Consider the following 22,867-nt stretch of genomic DNA (forward strand, 5'->3'; position numbering starts at 1 on the left):
GCTGTTCTGCTTTCTTATACCAAGTTTCCTTCCTCATTTTCACGTGTGCAGTGAGATCCATTAGAACCTCTTCGTATGTAATCCTTTGAGGGGTTCTTTAATAAGGAACCTCTTTATTTTAAACTTAGGTATTGTTAATGTACTATGGTTTGAAAAAATCAGCTCGGTTGCAGTCATTTTTATATTTTTCTCGTATAATAACTTTCCTGCAGTTTGTCTTCTCTACATGTTCAGTGAAATTTTTAATGGCTTATAATTACAAGAGGGAGAAGTTGTAAAGAAAATAGCCTTAAATTATAGGAGAGTAAGAGTTGACTCTAAAACCAGACAGCATCATCATCTGCGTGCACCCCTATAGACTGTTCTTTTCAGAAATTTGTGTTCATTGGGATGACCTGATGATTTCTATAGACATTTATCTTAATCTTTTGTTTGGTCTTTCAACCTTTGAGAGATGAAGTGATATATTTTCTAAGAGGTAAGGCATATTAGACCCAGATTTTGGGAGTTAGAATTTCAGAATCATGTATAACTAGGTAGTAGATAATAGACAAATGATTTAGTAGCTTTGTGCCTCATTTTCCCCATCTGTACAATGGGTTTAATAATACTGCATACTTCAGTGTTTAGAGACTGAGATGAGTGCCTAGAATAGTGCTGACTACATGTGAAGCATGAAAAAAATGTTAGCTACTCACTGCTCTGGTGAACGAACTTCAGATTTAAATGGAAATACACTATTTTACTTATGGGAAAGCCATTTTTGGAACTCTGTTCCTGTATTTGTGACTTTGCAAAGTGCTAAAGATTTCAGGAATTTCATCAACCTTGAGCCGAGTTCTGTAAAATTTCTGAAAGGATGTAATTGCTGCTTTTGTAAGGAGAAAGTTGTTGTCTATGAAGAAATGTTTCCTCACCAGATAAAGTGAATGAGGAAATTAGGAGATCTTATGAGGTAATGTGGATTTCTCCATGGTGAGTTTCATTTCATATTTCTTGATGTGAGTTTTACCACAGGATTGGACTAGACTGTTGTGTTGGCTTGATCGAGCATTTTTGGTGAATTCTGAGAATTCAGTAACCCACTGGACATTTTTCTGAGAGAATAGGATGCCTAATAATTTGGGTTGAAACTACCATTGTGGTGGCACAGTTTGAAAAATTGGTATTCTGGCAGAAAAATGGATAAGAAAGCTGTGGTATATATACACGATGGAATATTACTCAGCTATTAAAAAGAATGCATTTGAATCAGTTCTAATGAGGTGGATGAAACTGGAGCCTATTATACAGAGTGAAGTAAGTCAGAAAGGAAAACATCAATATAGTATATTAATGCATATTTATGGAATTTAGACCATATGACCCTATATGCGAGACAGCAGAAGAGACACAGATGTAAAGAACAGACTTTTGGACTCTGTGGGAGAAGAAGGCGAGGGTGGGATGATTTGAGAGAATAGCATTGAAACATGTATATTATCATATGTGAAATAGATCGCTAGTCCAGATTTGATGCATGAGATAGGGTGCTCAGGGCTGGTGCACTGGGATGACCCTGAGGGATGGGATGGGGATGGGGAGGGAGGGGGGAGGGGGGTTCAGGATGGGGAACACACGTACACCCATGGCTGATTCATGTCGATGTATGGCAAAAACCACTACAATATTGTAAACTAATTAGCCTCCAATTAAAATAAGTAAATTTAAAAAGAAAAGAAAAATTGATGTTTGACTTAGATAAATTGTTTCTTGGAAATACAGATTTTGAGTTTTATTAATGTTATGGAACATAATTAAAACATATATCCTTTTGTTTGCTTCAGTAGAGAATGCAAACAAACTTAGACAAAAACTTAAATAGAGGAATTAGACCTATGTAATTAAGTATAAATTTCCTGATGGCTCCAAATCCATTATTTACATGCAGGTTTGGGATAGTTTCAGTTTAAACAAGGGAAATGCTGTACAAGTTAGTTTCATAATATGAAAACTGGAAATCACTTTTTGGTGAAATTTCAAAATGCCAAAGAGTGGGAAACCTCAAAAGGGGAACTGATTTATGGTGGCATTTCTAGAGTTACAGAAGTATCTTCTCTTAAATATAGGTTTCAAAATGTTTGACCATAGGAAATATCCAACAGACTCCTTTATGTCTGTGTGCTTCATACATGTTAGCCATTGGTCTCTTAGTTCACAGCAGTGTTGGTACCCACTAGGGGAGGGTCCTCTGCCTTGATGCTGCACCTGAGAGGCTGTGATGGGAGGGGAGCAATGCTCATGAGCCAGAGTGCCTGGGTTCATTTCCTTGTATTCCAACTTACTTTTCTTGTGACCTTGGTCAAGTTACTTATGCTGTCTATGAAACCATTGTCCCCTCATAACAATGAAAATAAATAATAGCATTTGCTTCATTGGGTTTTTAAGGGTATAACAATGTTTGAATGTTTGCCAAGTGCTTTCAATAACATTTGTCAAATGGTTTATGTTAGTAAGTTTCTTGTAAGTGAAATTAAAAATGGAATACTCTATACCTGTGGGAATAGCCGACTAAAGGAGTGAATCAAAGAAGATATACCATGAAAGGTCCTAGAAATTATTATGATTTGGCAGGTTCCTAAACAAAACATTTAAAATCTCATCAAGCTCAAAGGGAATTTAGTCAAAACCAATGAAATCACACTAGATATACTGTTCTAAGTGACTATGTGGTCTTTCTTAAAGAAATCAGTCCTGCATTGGAAGGATTGATGCTGAAGTGAAGCTCCAATACTTTGGCCACCTGATGTGAAGAACTGACTCATTGGAAAAGACACTGATGCTGAGAAAGATTGAAGGCAGGAGGAGAAGGGGATGACAGAGGATGAGATGGTTGGATGGCATCACCGACTTGAATACGAGTTTGAGCAAGCTCTGGGAGGTGGTGAAGGACAGGGAAGCCTAGCCTGCTGTAGTCTATGGAGTCGCAAAGAGTTGGACATGACTGAGCAACTGAACTGAACTCTTACAAAAAGCTCAGAGATCTGTCCTATTTTACAGATGAGAAAATGGAATCACAGGCGTTAAGCAGGTTGCCCAAAGTCCTGCAACTGAAGCCCTCTGCAAACCCAGACAGTTTGGTTCCAGAGCCCCCTGCTTGGAACCAGGCCCTCTCTCTTCTGACTGCTGGAGACAGGATGAGTGTGGGAGTGCTTATCAAATTCTGGAGTTTTTGAGCTGGATGTTTCTTGTTGCTAAGAGGTATAATCCACTTTGGCTTAGACAGTAAAGCGTCTGTCTACAATGCGGGAGACCTGGGTTCGATCCCTGGGTCAGGAAGATCCCCTGGAGAAGGAGATGGCAATCCAGTCCAGTACTATTGCTTGGAAAATCCCATGGACAGAGGAGCCTGGTAAGCTACAGTCCATGGGGTCGCAAAGAGTCAGACACGACTGAGCAACTTCACACACATAATCCACTTTCATGGATTGGTGAAACTCTCTGTCTCAAAGTGAGGTACTCAGTTGAAAACATAAATTGGTTCACAGCAGTATTATCAGGAGAGAGTTAAATATGTAAGGAAAAGTATTAGAAATTAGAAGCCTGCCAAATGGAAATGAATGAAGAAAAACCATAGCCTTGACTAGATGGACCTTTGTTGGCAAAGTAATGTCTCTGCTTTTTAATATGCTATCTAGGTTGGTCATAACTTACCTTCCAAGGAGTAAGCGTCTTTTAATTTCATGGTTGCAGCCACCATCTGAAGTGATTTTGGAGCCCCCAAAATAAAGTCAGCCACTGTTTCCACTGTTTCCCCATCTATTTCCCATGAAGTGATGGGACCAGATGCCATGATCTTAGTTTTCTGAATGTTGAGCTTTAAGCCAACTTTTTCACTCTCCTCTTTCACCTTCATCAAGAGGCTCTTTAGTTCCTCTTCACTTTCTGCCATAAGGGTGGTGTCATCTGCATATCTGAGCTTATGAATATTTCTCTCGGCAGTCTTGATTCCAGCTTGTGCTTCCTCCAGCCCAGCGTTTCTGATGATGTACTCTGCATATAAGTTAAATAAGCAGGGTGACAATATACAGCCTTGACGTACTCCTTTTCCTATTTGGAACCAGTCTGTTGTTCTGTGTTCAGTTCTAACTGTTGCTTCCTGACCTGTGTATAGGTTACTCAAGAGGCAGGTCAGGTGGTCTGGTATTCCCATCTCTCTCAGAATTTTCCACAGTTGATTGTGATCCACACAGTCAAAGGCTTTGGCATAGTCAATAAAGCAGAAATAGATGTTTTTCTGGAACTCTCTTGCTTTTTCCATGATCCAGCGGATGTTGGCCATTTGATCTCTTGTTCCTCTGCCTTTTCTAAAACCAGCTTGAACATCTGGAAGTTCACAGTTCACATATTGCTGAAGCCTAGCTTGGAGAATTTTGAGCATTACTTTACTAGTGTGTGAGATGAGTGCAATTGTGCAGTAGTTTGAGCATTCTTTGGCATTGCCTTTCTTTGGGATTGGAATGAAAACTGACCTTTTCCAGTCCTGTGGCCACTGCTGAGTTTCCCAAAGTTGCTGGTATATTGAGTGCAGCACTTTCACAGCATCATCTTTCAGGATATGAAATAGCTCAGCTGGAATTCCATCACCTCCACTAGCTTTCTTTGTAGTGATCCTTCCTAAGGCCCACTGGACTTCACATTCTAAATTTACAGGTTAAAAAAGCCATGTTATGTAAACATAAACTTGTTTATTAACGAGGGTGTATATCTTTTCATATTTTTAATATCTATTTGTATTTCTCTTGGGGATTGATTTCTCTTGTCCCTTTCCCATTTTTATTTATTTATGTTTTTAATGTCAGGCTGTTTCTTTTATTGGCTTGTAAGTATATTTGCATATTTTGTTCCCACCAGCATCAATAAATCCCACTTTCCACTTTACATGTTACCAGCCAGCCATTATGACCTAGATCAGCCAAAGGGACCTACAGATGTTTTCAGTGCAAAGCTGCTGAAACACTGAGATGCATGAAGAGAGGGCTCTTTCTCTATACAGTGCATTTCTTTGAAGTTTTAGGGTTCCAGTGCAGGGCTGTCAGTCTTCTAAACAGCCAGGTAGTAAGTATTTAGGTTTTGTGGCCCCTCAGTCTGTCACAACTACTCAGCCCTGTTGTTGTAGCAGGAAATCAGACATAGTAAACCCTGGGTGCGTGTGGCTGTGTGCTAATAAAACCTTACAGACAGTGAAATTTGAATGTCATACAACTTTGTGCAGTGTGAAGTTTTATCCTTCTGATTTTCCTCTTGCAAATATTTGAAAGTGTAAAAACCATTCTTAAATCACAGGTTGTATGAATCAGGTGCTGGGCTAGATTTGACTTGCAGGCTAAAATTTGTCACACCTGCTTTAGACTATTTATATAAGAAACCACTGGGAGAAAATGCCAGTAACCAGCAGCATTAGGACTTTTTAGCCACCATTATGGGCACGACTGTGTTTTGTCTGTCTCATCTTCTGAATCTGTATCTACAAAATTTGGTGTCTCTCTCTCTCTTTTGAAGTTATTGTGAAATGAGAGATATATTGTGTATATGAAAATTCCTAAAGCTAGAGATAGTGACATGTTCTGTGTAAAATGAGTACTCCATAAATAGTGATCTCTTAATCTGTCTTGAATGGGTTCAGTTTGATATTTGATAAAGGAGTATATGCTTCTAATGTATTTGAATAAAAACTCTCAAGTATGGTTTAGTATGATCAGTTTAACATAAATTTTTCATATTATGTATAATCTAGATAATTCCAAACATTGAACAAGTTTGTTTGTTTTGCAAAAGTATTGTAACACCATTAGCTTTTCTGGTTATTTCTCTTATTGAAATCATCATCTCAGTGAATGCATTTAATTCCAAATGAAAGATTATTCAGGAAATCTCTGCCTGCCATGCAGTCTTCCTACACCTAGTGTGACCCTGGCAGCATGACACGGCCAGCTCTAATCCGTGGCCAGTCTACCCTTGACTTGGCTAGATTGAGGAGTAGATCTGCCCTTTATATTTCCCATATTCAAAGTAAGGTAGTCAGATTTGTTGATCCTTGTTTCTTTTCCAGCTCAAATATCCTGGTGTTCTTACAGAACGAGTTTGCTCATAGGACATTAGAGTGAATTGCATTGGTCTCTCTGGCAGAAACGGCTACTGCCTTTGCTCTAGCAGTAAGTCGAATATACATCTTTTTTGATTCATATCTCTGTGTGCATCTACACTGACATCCAGTGCTCGCTTTCAGAAGTACCAGAGAAGGAAATGTGGCTGCTTGCTTGAGAATAGATACTGTCTAGAGAGTTAAATGAGCTCAGCTTTGTACTGAGATTTAACTTAGTAGAATAGAATCTATTATATTGGAATTCGGTGAACTTCCTTTTACTACAGCTAATCCCTTTTATTTCTTCTCACATTATATTTAGATATTGGTATGTCTGCTTTGTATTTGGGAATCACCTCTGAGGATCATAAATAATTGATAAATTGTGTCCATTTCCAAGTGTGATGTGTGTTTTGTTTACATTAAAAAAACAATATGGCTTGTGTGGAATCTCACAACATTATAAGTTTGACTTAATTTTTCATTTACATATGAACTAATTGGAGTCCTGGTGTTTGAGTGGTAAAGAACCTGCCTGCCAATGCAGGCGAAGCAGGTTTGATCCCTCAGTTGGAAAGATCCTCTGGAGAAGGAAAAGGCAACCTACTCTAGTATTTTTGCCTGGGAAATCCCATGGACAGAGGAGCCTGGTGTGTTTTAGCCCACGGGATTTTAAAGGGTCAGACATGACTTAGCATCTAGACAACAATAACAACAATGAACTAATTGACATGAGATATCACCTTCAAAATAGATTTTGCCTAATCAGGTCAGTCGCTCAGTCGTGTCTGACTCTTTGCGACCCCATGAATCGCAGCACGCCAGGCCTCCCTGTCCATAACCAACTCCCGGAGTTCACTCAGACTCATGTCCATCGAGTCAGTGATGCCATCCAGCCATCTCATCCTCTGTCGTCCCCTTCTCCTCCTGCGCTCCCAGTCCCTCCCAGCATCAGAGTCTTTTCTAATGAGTCAACTCTTCGCATGAGGTGGCCAAAGTACTGGAGTTTCAGCATGTAATAAAAAGTATAGTATTGGTGACTATCCTTTCTTAAATAGATTCATTTGATATAGGAGTATAGAAAATATGAGTTATAGTATCTCATAACTTTGAACAAAGAAATTCCAACAAAGTATGTTTTAGAGTTTAATGTTATTTATTATATACACAAATGACAAACAGGTAATTCCCAACATTTTCATCACTTTCCTGTTAATGTTCATGCTGTTCAACTGCATAATCTTATTTAATTTGTTTTTCTCATAGGGGAAATGTTCACTAGCCCAAAACATAGGCAGTTTTTAGAAGCTAGTTAATAGAGATCAGTATCAATGATGGTACTCTATTTACTAAAGTTATCAAAATATGAGTAAACCAGTTCCTGTGCTGTTAAAGAAATATTCATAAGTTCCTGGTATTTGAATGTTGTAAAATAACTGTTTTAATAACTTTGCTATTTCTGCTGTTTTTCTTGAGTAGTTTTAAAACCTTTTAGTCTGATCAGTTACCATTTCAATTAGTTTAAATCCCTTAAGTTTTTCCTCATAATTGGAAGTTAGTAGTGACTGTTTTTACAGGTCTCAATTACTTAAATTTTTATAAAGAATATCACATAGGTCAGCATTTGGTTAAGGGACTGCAATATATACATATATATATATAAAAGCATGTATAAGTATATATACATATATTAGTATATAATAATTGGTGTGATTTTATCAGATTTATCATTCTTAGCTGATATAATAAATTCATAATAGGATGGTGATCAATGTATTTTTTTAAATTATAGTATACATTATTATGTGGTTACCCGTTTTGTCAAAACTCTACGTATCATAACCTGTGTGTAGTTTTGCATGTGGCAGGGTGATTGGATGCAGTTTGTTTTGCTACACAGCTACATGTTAGGTTACTTCTCTGCTTCTTAAGATTGCTTTCAGTATTGGACAAATAAATGAAAATTGCTTTCGTAGTCTTTTATTTATTACTTGTTTCAAGAGTTATTGTTACTAACTCAGCTACTTCTTAGTCAGTGTTAATATTTTCCACATAGTGCTTGCCTTTGGGGAGTTCTGTACGTGAATAGACTGAAATATTATCTCAGTTTATTTACATTGGTGTCTCCTCACTTGGGTCACTGCCGTCCTGTCCTTTTTTCCTATTGTCATGGGATGGAGATGATGCAGAATTGGAACATCTCAGCATACTCATCAGGGAATTTTTGAAGGATTTGCAAAGGAAAAAGTAGATGAATGGATCCAGGCATGCATTTAAGGACGTTAACCAGAGTGTGCTCTCTTTTACGTAGAACAGAGTATTCTCAGCAGTGCAGTCAAAGACGTCCCGGGTTTGACTCAGGGTGTAGGGAATTCGGGCAAAATGGAATGGAACAAAACATATAAAAAATACAGCAATGATAATGAAAACCTTGATGTTTACCTTTTTCTTGGGGACTTTGCCGGCGCCCCTTGTTCTCACATATGACTTGTACAGTTCTTTGGTAATGAGCGTATAGCATACGATGACAATTAGAAAATTAATCCAGAAAATGACTTGACAGACATAATTGACTATTTCATGCCAGACCAGACCAAACTCTGACTTCAGAAATGAGCATTTCTTCACAGTCTTGTCACTCGGCCTCCTGTTGGTCAGAATCATGTTAGGCAAGGAGATTAAGAACATGAACGCCCAGATGACAACCGAGAGAATCTTAGCCCCCAAGAGATTGTTGGGGTTGGCCGTCTTAAAGGGCCTGGTGGTCTTCTGGTAGCGATCAATAGTTATTAGTCCTAGGAATGAGATACTGATGTACATCGTGAAATAGAACACGACAGAGGTGACTTGGCACACAAAGGCCCTCAGATGTCCTGTTCCCAGTTTAGTATCGCTGAGGATTTTGAATGGAAAAGTCAGAATCATGAGGAGGTCGGAAATGACTGTGTTCTTAAGGAAAATAATAAAGTTGGATTTACTGCGGATTTGAAAGAAAATCCTCATTGCCAGGCTGTTTGTGATGAGTCCAACAAAAAACAGGACAGTGTAGAGGAGTGGGAAGAGCACCTGGGTAATCTTGTAGTCTCTGCTGCACTGGCTGCTGTTCCCAGCCACAGAGGTGAGGTTGTCCATGGCTCGTGTCTCTCTCTGCTACCTAGAGGGGGATGGAGGGAATGATTACTTTCAGGTCCCTGCTATCTGATTTTGCCCCCATCTCTGGGTAACGTTTTTGGAGAGACTTCTCTAAAAATTGAGGTGCCTGATCCTCATTGGGGCAGTTAGTAAAGAACAGAAAAACCAAATCAAAATATTTCATAGTGGCAGATATTCTATTTGCACAGTAGAATTGTCTGAAGAATATTTTATGAAGATGTAGTTGCTTTGTATTTCTTATTTTTTGAATGTTTGCCTCTTATAAAACATTTTTGATCTTAGGCAAAAGTGCATATACATAAAACCTAGAAGAGAAATACTTAGGCTATGCTTTATTCTCCAGTTTCATTTCCTTACCTTCTGACTTTGTTGTTTTTATTCATAGTCACTTTTCCTATAGCAATCCTTACTCCTGGACTCATTTTCTCTAGTACCTTCAAAGGGTTCTAAGGAGAAATGACTGATAATTGCGTATAGACTTTTAAACTAAAAAGTGAAAAGTTTGCATAAAATCACTTGTATAAAATTTACTGTTAAATAAAAAGCAGAAAACAAATTTTTCCCTTTATAATTGGAATGTATTTCTGCCTCTGTATTGCTCTGTCATCCATTTGAAAATCAGCCTCACAGAGTATTCTTTGCGTGCAAATATTTTAACCCATGTGCATCTCTTTTCCAGCTTTGCTTAGTAAATTTTAAGGTTTCACGTATGTTTTCTTGACTATCATTCAGGGAAGAAATTTTAAATGGTTAAAAAAAAAATGAGGAAATGATTTCTCTATGTAGTCATTAGATGGCATTCCTCAAAATACCCCAGGCCTACTTCCTAGGTTTATAGAGTGTATGATGGTTACGAAAATGAAATATCAAGATCATGTCCTTGCCTGGATCTGTAGGTTTTTTTACCACAGCAGGCAGCAATAAAGGAAATTAACACTTGACTTGAATATGTTAACTTGAATACATTATTTGGCATCTAAGTTTTGAAATATAAAATGAAATCTGTAAAATTTGAATTTATCAAAAAACCAATGGAATTGATTGTAAAGAAAATATTATTCCTAAATATAAGACATGGTGATATTAATGCACAGATACCTCAATAGCAAGAAAAAAATTCTAAGTTCCCCCAGATGTCAATGGAATTCTTTTTTCCATCCTTTTATTATTGAACGTTAAACAAATTAAGGTTTACGTCATACACCTCCTCACCAGTTTAACTTAAAAAAAAGACTAAATAAACTCTAGAATTTGATAGAAGATAACCGACTTAACCTTACTTGCAACTGCCATTTTTCTTTGTTTATGCCCTGATAGTTTTGGAAATTATACTTTGAGAATGCTCATTTTTCATAAACTGTTGCTTGTTTATCAAGTATTCTTGACATGAAGAGCTTCAGCTCCCCCTAACTATAGCAAATCTGATTTTATACTCAAGATAAAATAACTAAGACCATTTGAATATTTTTTCCATGTTCTGTATAATTTCTTTTTAATGAAGAAGTTAATGGTTATCTCCAGCATCATTAATGCAGCTTGTAGTTTAGTTTATATTCAATTTAAGTACTCATATTGATACTGCTATTAAAGGTTTCCAACTTAAGAAAACTTGAAATAAAAAGTACACACACATCATAGTGCAAATACATATGCTTGTCTAAAACTTTTAGATATAAAATTACCTGATTACTCTTGATTCTGAAGGATTTGAATGTGTCCAGTAAGTGGTAGTTATTACAGGCTGTAGAGTGGCATCTGTTATTTTCCTTTTAATGTCTTAGTTTAGCTGCTCACACTCTTTATGATAGAGAATCTGCTGAGGTTTCCTCAGTCAGGTCTTGAGTGTTCTGGAGAGAAATAGGGGGAGAGAGGAAGAAGACTTCACAGTCAGAAATTACCTTCAGATGCTGTGGACTCAGGGCTGTGCAGACACTGTATTTCCGTCTGGCCCGCTTTTAGGACTTCTTCTTTTATTTCCTTGGGAAATATGGGGCACGGAGGGTGAGAAGTCATCTTTGAAAAAGCAATTTAAAATCCTGTGGCTTTTTACTGAAACCTGCCATAGAGTTGATGCGTTGTGAGCTCTTTGGGTTATTTCCCATGCAAATGATAAGTCCAAGAGATCAAGGCTACTGATGTCTGCTTCCTGGAGAAGGCTGCAGACTTGCTTTGTCAGATGGTTATTTACCTGAAAACATATTGTGCCCAACACTGGAGATCTATTGCCTTTTAACAGGTAATCACATTAACTTGTAATGTGTGCTCATTAGGGATGTTAGGTCTCTTGCTCTTTGTTTTTTTTCCTGGTTAATAATGTCATTATTTTAAATCTGTATTTGATCAGCTCTTTGTAGGCGACACAATTTCCTCCCATTATAAAACTGAAGATTGTAAAATTACATTAAGAAAGAAAAAACCAGTTGTATCCATTGCTAGGCTTATTATATAGGACTTTTATGCCTATCTTGAATAGAGTTTAAACAAATTTCTTTTGACTTTGCCTTTGTTTTTTGGGGAAATATATCATTCAGTGAGGGCTTTCCAGGTGGCTCAGTGGTAAAGAATCTGCCTCTCAGGCAGGAGACATGGGTTCAATCCCTGAGTTGGGAAGATCCCCTGGAGAAGGAAATAGCTACCCATTCCAGTATTCTTGCCTAGGAACCTAAGAACCCCATGGGGTTGCAAAGGAGTCGGACATGACTTAGCGACTAACAACAAGAATCATTCAGTGAAGAGACTCACTATCACCTTTATATAAATATTGTGGATACTCATGCGTGTGTACACACTCACACACTGTTTCGAACTATAATGTCCTTCTGTTACCAGCAGATCCACTTGGGTAAGTGTCTTTGTTGTAAATATATCTTTTGGTTATTTATTTCTTCTGAGTTTTGAGTGTGTCTGTCTTAGTGTGGATTAGGTGATCTTCACGGACGGTTTTAAAAGTATAGAACAGCAGCGTCACCTGAGGAATCATAAGTGCACTTTCCTGGGCACCATTCTAGCCCCGGTGGTTCAGAAACTCAGGGATGCAGCCCTCATCTGTAGTTTCTTCACCTGTAGTTTCCTGTATGAGTGATGCTCATATTCCTTAAGGGTTGAAGGCCACTGATTTAAACTAGCTGAGAATTTTGTTGGCATTATGGATTTGAAATCAAGCTACAGATTTGGGTAATTTCAGTTGGAAATGTCAGTCACGTCATGGTCCCCATCTGTTAGTCATCTAGACGTCGGTTTGATGATATACTCTTGGAAAATTAATTTTATTTGTTGGTTTGGAGAAGAGATCATACTTTTTGCAAAAGCTTTTATGCCAAATACGCTTCAATAATAATAGCCCACTTTGGGTTTCTTACATTGTCATGAGTTAACTATTCTGTGAAGTAGGTAATCGTCTTATTTCTCTTCTCTGGATGAAAACAGAGGAGCAGAGCAGCAGAGTTAGAGACCCGATTCCAACTTATGCTCTCTAGTTCTAGAGCCTGCACCTGTGACCACTGTGTGCAAAAGTCTTCCCCATCTTACTGTCTCTACAACCCTTTGCCTGCACCGAGGCCCACCAGTGAGAGGTGAATGCCATGAATGGGATGGCTATACTCCTTTTAGGAAAATAGGAGTCATACTTGCCTTTACACCAGATTGATTGTCAGCTTTAAGGAATGTTTGTGAAGTGTGTCTAAGACCTTTGGATGAAACAAGGCTTGGGGGGTGGTGTGGGTGAAATCCTGACTATTTTCAACAAATTTAATATGCCACACAAAAGGAACACTAAACTCATTTATGTTTCCAGATTTCTATAGTGCTGTGACTAGGGAGTTGAGGGGTAAATGAAAGGCTCCAGATCTTGATCTAAATTAGCTTTATCTCTCCTCTGACTTTAACTCACAACCACACCTGTCTGTGAACCTTCTCTGATAATGTTTTGTCATTGGAAGATGACTGGAAAAGTGAACGAATTCTGTATACCCTAGAATTTTTATATACACATGGTTTAATTGGTTTCTTTTTTTTTTTTTAAATCTAGTCTACTAAAGGTAGTCTGTTTATCTGAAAATACATATTTGCTTCAAATAGGATTACAGAGAATGGAGAGGGCCATGCCCTGAAGTGGTAGGAACCTGTGGTCCTTGTGAAACTGGGTTGGGGAGGAGATGAAGAGGTAATGATGCCCTTGGATTAGCGCTTAATGCTATTTTAGTTTTTGTCTTATGGTTTTAAAATGCAGTTGTGTTGACATTAGTGAATGTCTGATGGAGCACATGGATTTTAACGCAGTTCTCATGTCATCTGGTTTGGCTTTACCTGTTAGAATGTAGAAATTTAGGTTAGATATTATAAGATACATTCAAAAAGTAAGGAGTATTGGGCATTGTGATGTTTAGCAAAAAAACAATAAAAGTATGCTATCTCTGGTGATCCAGTTTTGTCATCCTTGTCTTGCGTGTTTTGCTTGAAAGCAGAGGAGTGGCATCTATAATTAATCCGCTCGACAGCCATAATGCTCCTAGGATGCTCTGAGTTTGTTGGATAAAGGCCTCATTTTGGCCATACTGTTGACTATAAGCTATTATTGTACAAAGCTTTCCTTTAAATATCTAATTATAGGAGTCCCTGATTCTCTTGATTTAGAAAAAATTACTCCAGGTCAGGTGTCATACTACTGAGAAGCTGCTGCTAATTTCCTTCTTCTTTAGCAAAGCCTCCCTGCAGTGTGCACACCCATTCTCCTCCACCAGCCCAAGGCTTATTCCTGCTGTAACACTGATTTGAATATTCTATTCTATATAGAATAATATGGTCCATTGAATGCTTCAGCTGAAAGAAATAATGACTGGAGGTGAAAGAGTTCACAGCTCTAATCTCACCACCGTGGTCACATCCTTATGAACTCACACACAAGTTTTGGCAACATTTCTAGTCACTTACTTTAAAGAAATGAAGATGACTAACATCAGACTAGTTAATTCCAGTTTTCCCTTCTCAGAACGTTTGGCTTAAGGAACATTTTTCAATTGCTATAGTATCAATGCAACAAGCCTTCCAGAGTTTTTGGATGTGTATCCTCCTAATTGCTCTTAAAATCAATTAAGTCTTTGTGAGTTTGAGATATTATCTGAAGAAAGAAAACTGATTGATCAGGAGGATAAGATTTTCAGAACTCAGTTTATAGGGAGGTGACCTTCTTAACTCAAGGACAGCAGTGGGTAACCATGAAAGGGGATGGCTAGACTTCCATAGACTGTCCTGTGGATTTTTTTCTCCTGCCCAACAGATGTGTCCTTCAGGGTATCAACAAGAGAATAATCCTTTGATAATGATCTTTTGGGCTTCCCTGGTAGCTCAGACAGTAAAGAATCTGCCTGCAATGCAGGAGACATGGGTTTGATCCCTAGGGCTGGAAAAATCCCCTGGAGAAGGGAATGGCTACCCACTCCAGTATTCTTGCCTGGAGAATTCCATGGACAGAGGAGCCTGGAGGGCTGCAGTCCATGCAATCTCAAAGAGTTGGATATGAGTGAGCAACTAACACTTTCTTTGAGCTTTTACAGCCATGCAACTTCAGAGTGTTTTAATACTTAATTGAAAGAGCAGAACTTAACCAATATGTTTGGTAATATGTGGTCCATTTTCTGAGATTGACCTTATTCTCGTGTGTATGTTGCTATTTGAAGGCTTGTACATTTTCTACATGCACAAAAAATGGATGTAAACGAATCTTGTAGGCTATTGCAAGATGGTTTGCTTTTAAAAACGTTGCCTGTCTTCTTTGAAAGCTAGTAACAGCTATCATGATTTCCCCAGAAAATGTTAAATGTCAGAAAAGCTGTCTTCATGCCCCATGTAGAGAGTGACCAGTGCTTTGGGCTTTTTTCCCCCAGCTAGCTGCAGGCTTCTTTTTTTTTTTTTTTTAAATTCCATCCCCTGACTCTTACCTCATGACTTTGCCTCTGGCCCATTCCCTGAGCATAATAGGGCCAGTGAACTGATAAAAGCGTCTCACTTCTTCACCTCCAGATTTCCCTGTATTTTCACCAGTTTTCATTTCTGTCTGTGGTTAAGTAGAAAGATGTCCTCGTCTTTCTTCTGAAGTTAATCCAGACAAGAGATCACTGTTGCCTGTCTCCTTTGTCAGTATGATCTGCCTTCCAATCCGGACTTCCTTCCTGGAGACTCACTTGAAACATAGCTTTGAAATGAGAGTATGTCATTGGCCATCCTAATAAAGTGACCACTTTCCTCTCAAGCTATTTTTCTTTACACTTAGCTGCTAGTAAGTGTGGGCTACTTCCCTCACAGTCACCATTGCACCATCACTCTTACTCCAACCTCCTGTTTCCTCCTCTCTGCCCCTACCACTCTAGAGAAACTTCTCTTTTGAGGTTCACACAGTTTTTTGTTTGTTTTTTAAGAAACAAGTCAGGGAAGCCAGCATCCACTGTGATTTCTTAACTGTTTTCAACACTGTTGATGGCCCCTGTTATTAACTGTTGCTTCCCTCACTTTTGTGACCTTGACTTCTTTGGTTACTTTTTAATTATGGAGACTGTATATCCATCATTTGATGACTTATTTATCCCCTTCACTGTCTCAGCATTCTTCCCTCCCATACCCTTTCCAAAGAGAACATTTGAAACTTCCCAATCCTTTCCTAACTTCTTTCAGGTACCTCTTGATTTTGCTTCTTATTTTTTATTTCTACCATTAAGATCTAATTTATACCGTACAAACTTTTTTGGTCTTTCTCTCTGCCTCTCATTTCTCATCTTAAGTTTTTCAACACTTAGTTATCAAGCCAGCTTTTCTATAAAACCATGTTTTGTTCTTATCTTCACCCCTGCCCCATTCTTTTTGTTTTTTGGTTGATCTACTTAATTATTCCTTGTTTCACATATTTATCAAATATTAAGTGCCATTAAGGAGAATGCAACTGTGAATTAAATAAACCTGGGTTCTTTCTCACAAAGCTGACAGTCTAGTGGAGAAGATAGAGATTTAACAGATACTGAGAAAATAAGTGCTGTACACTGTGATAAATGCTCCAAAGTCTGTCCTCTCCACCCCTTCCCCTGTAGTGAGGGTTCTCACTAAACTCGGGTGACAGAAATGCTGTCATTGCACACAGCATTTCTACAAGTGCAGTTGAGGGTGTTGAGAGTATTTCAGGTGGCAAGAGGAGACCAGCAAAGGAAGGAAGTGCTCAGTGCCTTTGGGAAATACTGAGTGGTAATGTGGTTGTAGGGTGCTTACCGGGGGAGGTGCAGTAATATGAATGGGCAGCAGGGGGTGCTGTATCTGATATGCCACTAAGCATTTTTACAGACATATCTCAGTTCTCACCCAAACCTTGTAATAAAGGAGGTGTTATCAGTTTTTAGGGGAAGAATCTGAGGCTCAAAAAGACTCGTTATTCTGGACCATGGCATTGGCAAGGGCATACCTTGGGTGCAGTCAAAGCCTTCTCTTACCCTGATCTTGGGCTGTTACTTGATCAGTGTGGAGCCGTAGTACTCCGTGTCCATAGAACACATGGATCCTTCCTCTTCCCTGTTTGGGCCTCAAGCTCTGCAGATGCTGCTGGGATGACACTGAATCTGTACTCCTTAATCAGGGGACATTCATCCATGTATTTTTTCAGGGTTCATAGTACCTTGTCTTGCTGTAGGTAGGTACTCTCTAAACAGCTATTGCTAACATCTTTCCATCACCCCTCACACTCAAGGTTGCATCAGAACCACTTGACAGGTAACTTAACTGAAAACAATCACCAGGGCACATGACTGACATCTGAATTTTGTGCAGTTTCCTCATTGCCTTTCTGTTCCCTTTGTAGGGCTTATATTTACACATCCCACCAGACAAAAAGGAAGTATATCAGTAATGCTGTGGAGGAACAACAAAATCAGAGATTAGTGCAGTAGCTCAGGTCATAGAGCTATAGGAATCACTGTATATGTTGACTTCATGCTGGGATTAGGTCTGTCCGTTGAGACTTTGGAAGAGATTATGCAACTCAGGGTATTAAATAACAGCTTCTAGAAAACACTGCTAGCTTTTTTTTTTTAAAGAAGGGAAATTTGAGCACTTAAAATAACATTTGAGGCTGTGGTAGCAAGATAGATTGGCAGATTATGCAAATGTATGTTTCTGATAAAATGTTATAAAGAAGGAAGCGATGCAGGAAATGGTGCCTTGAATGCAGGCAGGTGAGAGAAAGACGGAAGGACAAAGAGAGACTGAGAGAACAGTCACTGAAACTGGGAGGAAACAGGGTCTCACTTCAAGACTGCAGGGGCAAAATGCTGCTTGTGCAGAGCACACACACGAGTGTACTCCATATTGAACATTAGTGTGCTTCAGGTCACAAGGACTCTGCTCTTTTTTGCAGCCACTGCTAATTTATATGCACAGAGTACAGTTTGTTTTTCCTGGGACAAATCTCCGTGAGCTTCTTAGGGATAGATACTAGTAGTGATAGTAAGTTCCTCACATGAGTAAATATGGGCAAATGGTAAGAAAAGGAGATGGGCTAAATGATAGAACTAGGAATTTTACCAAGAAAATTTAGTAATATAGGATCAAAGAGAAAAGATTACATAGAAAAATTCAAAACCAGGCATAAGAGAGGACATGTTTTGGATTATTTAACTTTGATTAAGGAATGTATTTTTGTGATGCTCTGCCTTAGTAATTTCCTCTCCTATGTAGGAAAAACAGTGATTGAATTCACTGTGTTTGGGATGGAGATGGGGCGGGGAGGGAGGTGGTGTCAGAGTGTGTTTTCATTTCCAACTATTTTTCTCACACCTAATAAGACCATGCTGTCTTTTGTTTGCAATTGGAAAGAAATACATTCTTGTGTCTTACACAGTCATGTTGGAAGTTAATGGAACTGTCTTTTTTTTTTTTTTTTTTTAAATAACAGTACTTGAGGATCCTAGCAAAAATATAAACTGTTTAAAAATGTTTAGTGAATATAGAAAACCGAGCTTACTAAGAAATAACATTTTCCATAAGGAAAAAAATAGAGCTAGTGTGTAATTAGGATGTGACATTAACACCATGTTAAATTTTAAACAATCAAGAGTCAAAACTTACTCTGTAAGGTACGCCCACATCAACTGCTTCTATTAAGACTTCAGGTCAGTTGACACTGTGGTTTTTTTTTTGTTTTTTGTTTTTTAAACTTTAGCAAGTTCCAAACTGGAAAAACAAGGGTGTTGCCAGTGGAGGTTGAGGTGGATTGAAAGGCGGGCCAGATGCCACCACCGCACGAGCCAGCATGGAGATGCTGTGGTTAGCGCATTTCATGTCCATGAACCCCACCCTTTAAACAGGGTTTTCAAAACGCGTTTTCTCTTTTTCAGGATGAATCTTCAAGTCATGAATGTAACCAGCGCACAATCCTTCTTTACGGAGTGGGAAAAGAGCGTGACGAAGCCAGACATCAGCTGAAGAAGATTACCAAAGATATTTTGAAAATCCTAAATAAGAAGAGCAACACTGAGACAGGGGGTAAAGAGCCCTCATGCATTTGCCCCCATTTGCTCTCTTTTGTCTTCTGCCTTAGCAGTCTTTATCAAAGTCATACGTGGCATGGTCAGCAGTGTTTCCTCCCCCAAATGACTGTTACATTGAAATATGAATAAGCACATTGAAATTGTAAGGCCTTGATTCCATTTATAGTTATATATTCCATTTATTTATAGGCACCATTTGAAATGGTGCCTTCCATGGATAGATAGAGGAAATTTTTACTTGCTCCTCTTTTTTTCATATTTCCCAAATTTTCTGCAATAGTCATACATGAAGTATTAAAAGAACTTCCCTGGTGGCTCTGAAGGTGAAGAATCCACCTGCGATGCAGGAGACACAGGATATGTAGGTTCAGTTTCTGTGTTGGAACGATCCCCTGGAGAAGGAAATGGCAACCACTCCTGTATTTTTGCCTGAAAAATCCCATGGACAGAGGAGCCTTGCAGGCTACAGTCAAAAGGTCACAAAGAGTCGGACATGACTGAGTACTAAGCATATGTGATAAAGTATTAAAAAATGGAAAACCCTTAGTCTAGAAGAGGTCTGTTCCCCTAATTCCATCCTTTCTCAAGCTTGCAGTTGGCTTATCATATTTTTGTTGTTGTTTCGTTGCTCAGTTGTGTCAGACTCTTGGCAACCCCGTGGACTTTAGCCCATGATGGTTCTTTGTCTGTGGGATTTTCCAGGCAAGCATACTGGAACAGGTTGACATGCCCTGCTCCAAGGGGGTCTTCTTGACCCAGGGATAGAACCCACATCTCCTGCATTGGCAGGTGTATTCTTTCCACTGAGTCACCAGGGAAGCCTCATCATATTTACATGATAATTTAAATTTGTGACAGTGTAGTGACTGATCTTTTCTTATGTTATTCAGAAGAATAGGTGCAATAGGTAGTGGAGGCTACCTGCATCTACAAACAATTTGTGTTAAGAATAAAATTGGGTCTTTGCTCCATAATGACTTTACTTGGAATGCTCTTTCCTCAATCTTTTTACATAGTTTTTACAGTGAAGTTATGCCTTTGTATTATGTCACCTTATTGCACAATTGGAATTTTGTAATTATCCGGTTCACATTGGCCTAATTACCCTTTCCAAAGTTTATTTTATTAGATAGTCATATGATTTAAAATGTGATATCATTTTGTGTACTCCACTACCACCAGTGGTGTTTATTTCTCTTTTACTTAGGTAACACAATGGGAAAAAAGTTTGGACTTTCCCTATGAAAATAGCACACTTCCCTCACATGGCATAAACCACCTCTAGGAATTCCACTTTGTTGTTCACTACAAAATAAATACTGTTTTATGAACCTTTTCCCAGAGGATCCATTCTTAGGACTTTAACTGAACAAAATACTGAAGCTTGTCCCCAGTAGATCTTTCCTACAGAAAATTTAGATATAACCAATGCAAATAGCTCTCTTTCCTCTCCGTCATTAAGGGTGCAGATGCAGAAACAAGGAAGGAGGGTGGCATGTTTTTCAGTCTTAAAGTGTGTTTTGGGCATCTGATGTATTAGAACTCAATGGGGCAGCTACCTTCATGTTATTTACATCAGATTCCCCAACTCTCTTCTGTGGCCACATAAGGAGCTAGTGCTGTAGGAGCTCCATGAGGTCGTGGAAGGGAAATGAAACCTGTTGCCATTATCGAGATTGTGAGGAGGGGGAAGAACTGCTCTAAAAAAACTGTCGATCTGCTATTTTTCTGTTTTCTCTATTAAAGAAAAGAGGAAATAGGCTGAATTTCGAAGCTCAGCAGCTGGCTAGCAAAATGTATCCGAAACTACTCTTTTGTATATTTGGGAATGGGATGGACACTTTCTCTTTAGGAGGTTCAGTAATACAGGCTTTTCCTAAATTAATTTTAACAAGTCTTTCCAGATCCTGTGGAATGTTTGGTGTTGGAAGGGTGAGGGGTAAGACAAGGAAGGAAGTGCTGTGGTGTCCTTTTCTGCTGAGTCCACTTCCTTTCTTTACAAAGAGTTTTTAAAAAATGTTTCACTATCGTCTGTCCTATCTTTGGATTAGTCTCTTAAATAGTCAGTTCTTGCTTGTGAACTCACCAGGAGATCATTGTTCTTCCATGCTAATTTTTGAGATATTTGGTACTAGAGGCACTGCTGAGGAGAGGGGCATCTTCATTGGTGATTTTGTCTTTCCCACATTCTAAATAAAACTCCTCATCAATCAGAGAAATATGTTTGTTAATTTGGGATAGCGAGCTGCCTTCTGCTAAGGAGTCTTAAGTTTAAGTCACTATGTAGACACTAGCATTGATATGCTGGTGAGGCCAAAAAACAGGTTGTGTTAGCATGTGTTTGATTTCTGGTTACAAATAAAAACATGAATTTGAGGAACTCATTAGGTATGCTCTCAGACCAACCAGACTTTGCCTGGGAGGGTGGGGTGGATTTATAATCTAATGTTGAAATGACATTTCAAGTCGAAGTAGGCAAGTCTCATTCTACATTTACATTGACAGGTCATCTTTGGATATGAATTTTCAAACCACTAATGAAGTTTATCATAACAACAAAAGCCCAAACTTCTAAGATTAGAGATTCAGTATATGTGCTGCTGAAGTGAGCACCAGGATTAGAATTGTTTTAAAAAATGGAAAACCAAAATTAAGCCACAGAAGAGCAATAATATATATTTTGAAAGCAAATGAACATAAAACAGACGAACATCTATGAATTACTATTATATTATTGCTTATGTAAATATCATTAAAATAAAATATTCCTTTGAGAACCAACAGTAATCTCTTAAATTTTTCTTCCACTTAGCTATGTGTAAGTAAATAGAGCCTATTAATATAGACGAACCAGTAAAGAGGCTCTTTTGAGTTCTCATACTGGGTCTTCATCCTCAATTCTGTTACTTTTCTTGATGACACACTTGGTTTTGGTCCCAAAAAAGACTGAATAAATATATTAACTTCACTTCCAAAGCTCATGGTATCCAAGACTATTGGTGTAAGCTTTCAGTCTTGGATCATTGATGTTAGTAAGTGAAAAATTCAAAACTTGAATATTTTAAACACACTTATGACCTGTGAGCAGTTATATTGAAGGCAAATATCACACTTAATTTCTACCTTTGAGAATAGATATTGAAAAACTAGTAGGTTTCATGGACTTCTTTATTCTTATTCTTTGCATTATATTTGGTGTTATTTGGCAAAAGTTACACATAATCTTGTACCTTATTTTACTCAGCACATTTTGATTCTCTGTTTGTTTGAGGAAATAAAACAGCCTGGGTTTTTTGCTTGTCTTTTGCCCCTAAACCATACTTGCTTGTTGTTGAAAGAGAAATCACCCAAACCCATGTCCATTGAGTTGGTGATGCCATCCAACCATCTCATCCTCTGTCGTCCCCTTCTCCTTCTGCCCTCAATCTTTCCCAGCATCAGAGTCTTTTCCAATGAGTCAGCTCTTCACATCAGGTGGCCAAAGTATTGGTGTTTCAGCTTCAACATCAGTCCTACCAATGAACACCCAGGACTGATCTCCTTTAGGATGGACTGGTTGGATCTCCTTTCAGTCCAAGAGTCTTCTCCAACATCACAGTTCAAAAGCATCAATTCTTTGGCACTCAGCTTTCTTCATAGTCCAACTCTCACATCCATACATGATCACTGGAGAAACCATAACCTTGGCTAGACAGACCTTTGCTGACAAAGTAATGTCTCTACTTTTTAATATACTGTCTAGGTTGGTCATAATTTTCCTTCCAAGGTGTAAGCATCTTCTAATTTCATGGCCACAATCACCATCTGCAGTGATTTTGGAGCCCCAAAATAAAGTCAGCCACTGTTTCCACTGTTTCCCCGTCTATTTGCCACGAAGTGATGGGAACAGATGCTGTGATTTTAGTTTTCTGAATGCTGAGCTTTAAGCCAACTTTTTCACACTCCTCTTTCACCTTCATCTTGGCTCTTTAGTTCTTCACTTTGTGCCATAATGGTGGTGTCATCTGCATATCTGAGGTCACTAATATTTCTCCCAGCAATCTTGATTCTAGCTTGTGCTTCCTCCAGC

At 38.5% G+C, this 22,867-nt stretch overlaps 2 protein-coding genes across 2 annotated transcripts in view; one reads left to right on the forward strand and one right to left on the reverse strand.

Annotated features, from left to right (window-relative positions):
* Positions 1-7,261: 7,261 nt before the first annotated feature.
* Positions 7,262-22,867, reverse strand: part of P2RY12 (purinergic receptor P2Y12) — a 50,062-nt gene continuing 34,456 nt past the window's right edge. Inside the window, exons 2-3 of the mRNA XM_040234943.1 lie at positions 10,960-11,124; positions 7,262-9,278 (exon numbers count right to left, since the gene is read on the reverse strand). Coding sequence (XP_040090877.1) covers positions 8,237-9,256 — 1,020 coding nt within the window. The 5' untranslated portion in view covers positions 9,257-9,278; positions 10,960-11,124 and the 3' untranslated portion in view covers positions 7,262-8,236. The remainder of the gene's footprint in view (positions 9,279-10,959; positions 11,125-22,867) is intronic.
* The window catches only part of LOC120881491 (mediator of RNA polymerase II transcription subunit 12-like protein), an 80,831-nt gene continuing 76,221 nt past the window's right edge, over positions 18,258-22,867 (forward strand). Inside the window, exon 1 of the mRNA XM_040265207.1 lies at positions 18,258-18,793. The gene's annotated coding sequence lies outside the window, so the exon portion shown is untranslated. The remainder of the gene's footprint in view (positions 18,794-22,867) is intronic.

This window comes from Oryx dammah, unplaced genomic scaffold (assembly GCF_014754425.2).
Source record: "Oryx dammah isolate SB20612 unplaced genomic scaffold, SCBI_Odam_1.1 HiC_scaffold_2, whole genome shotgun sequence".
Taxonomy (NCBI): Eukaryota; Metazoa; Chordata; class Mammalia; order Artiodactyla; family Bovidae; genus Oryx; species Oryx dammah.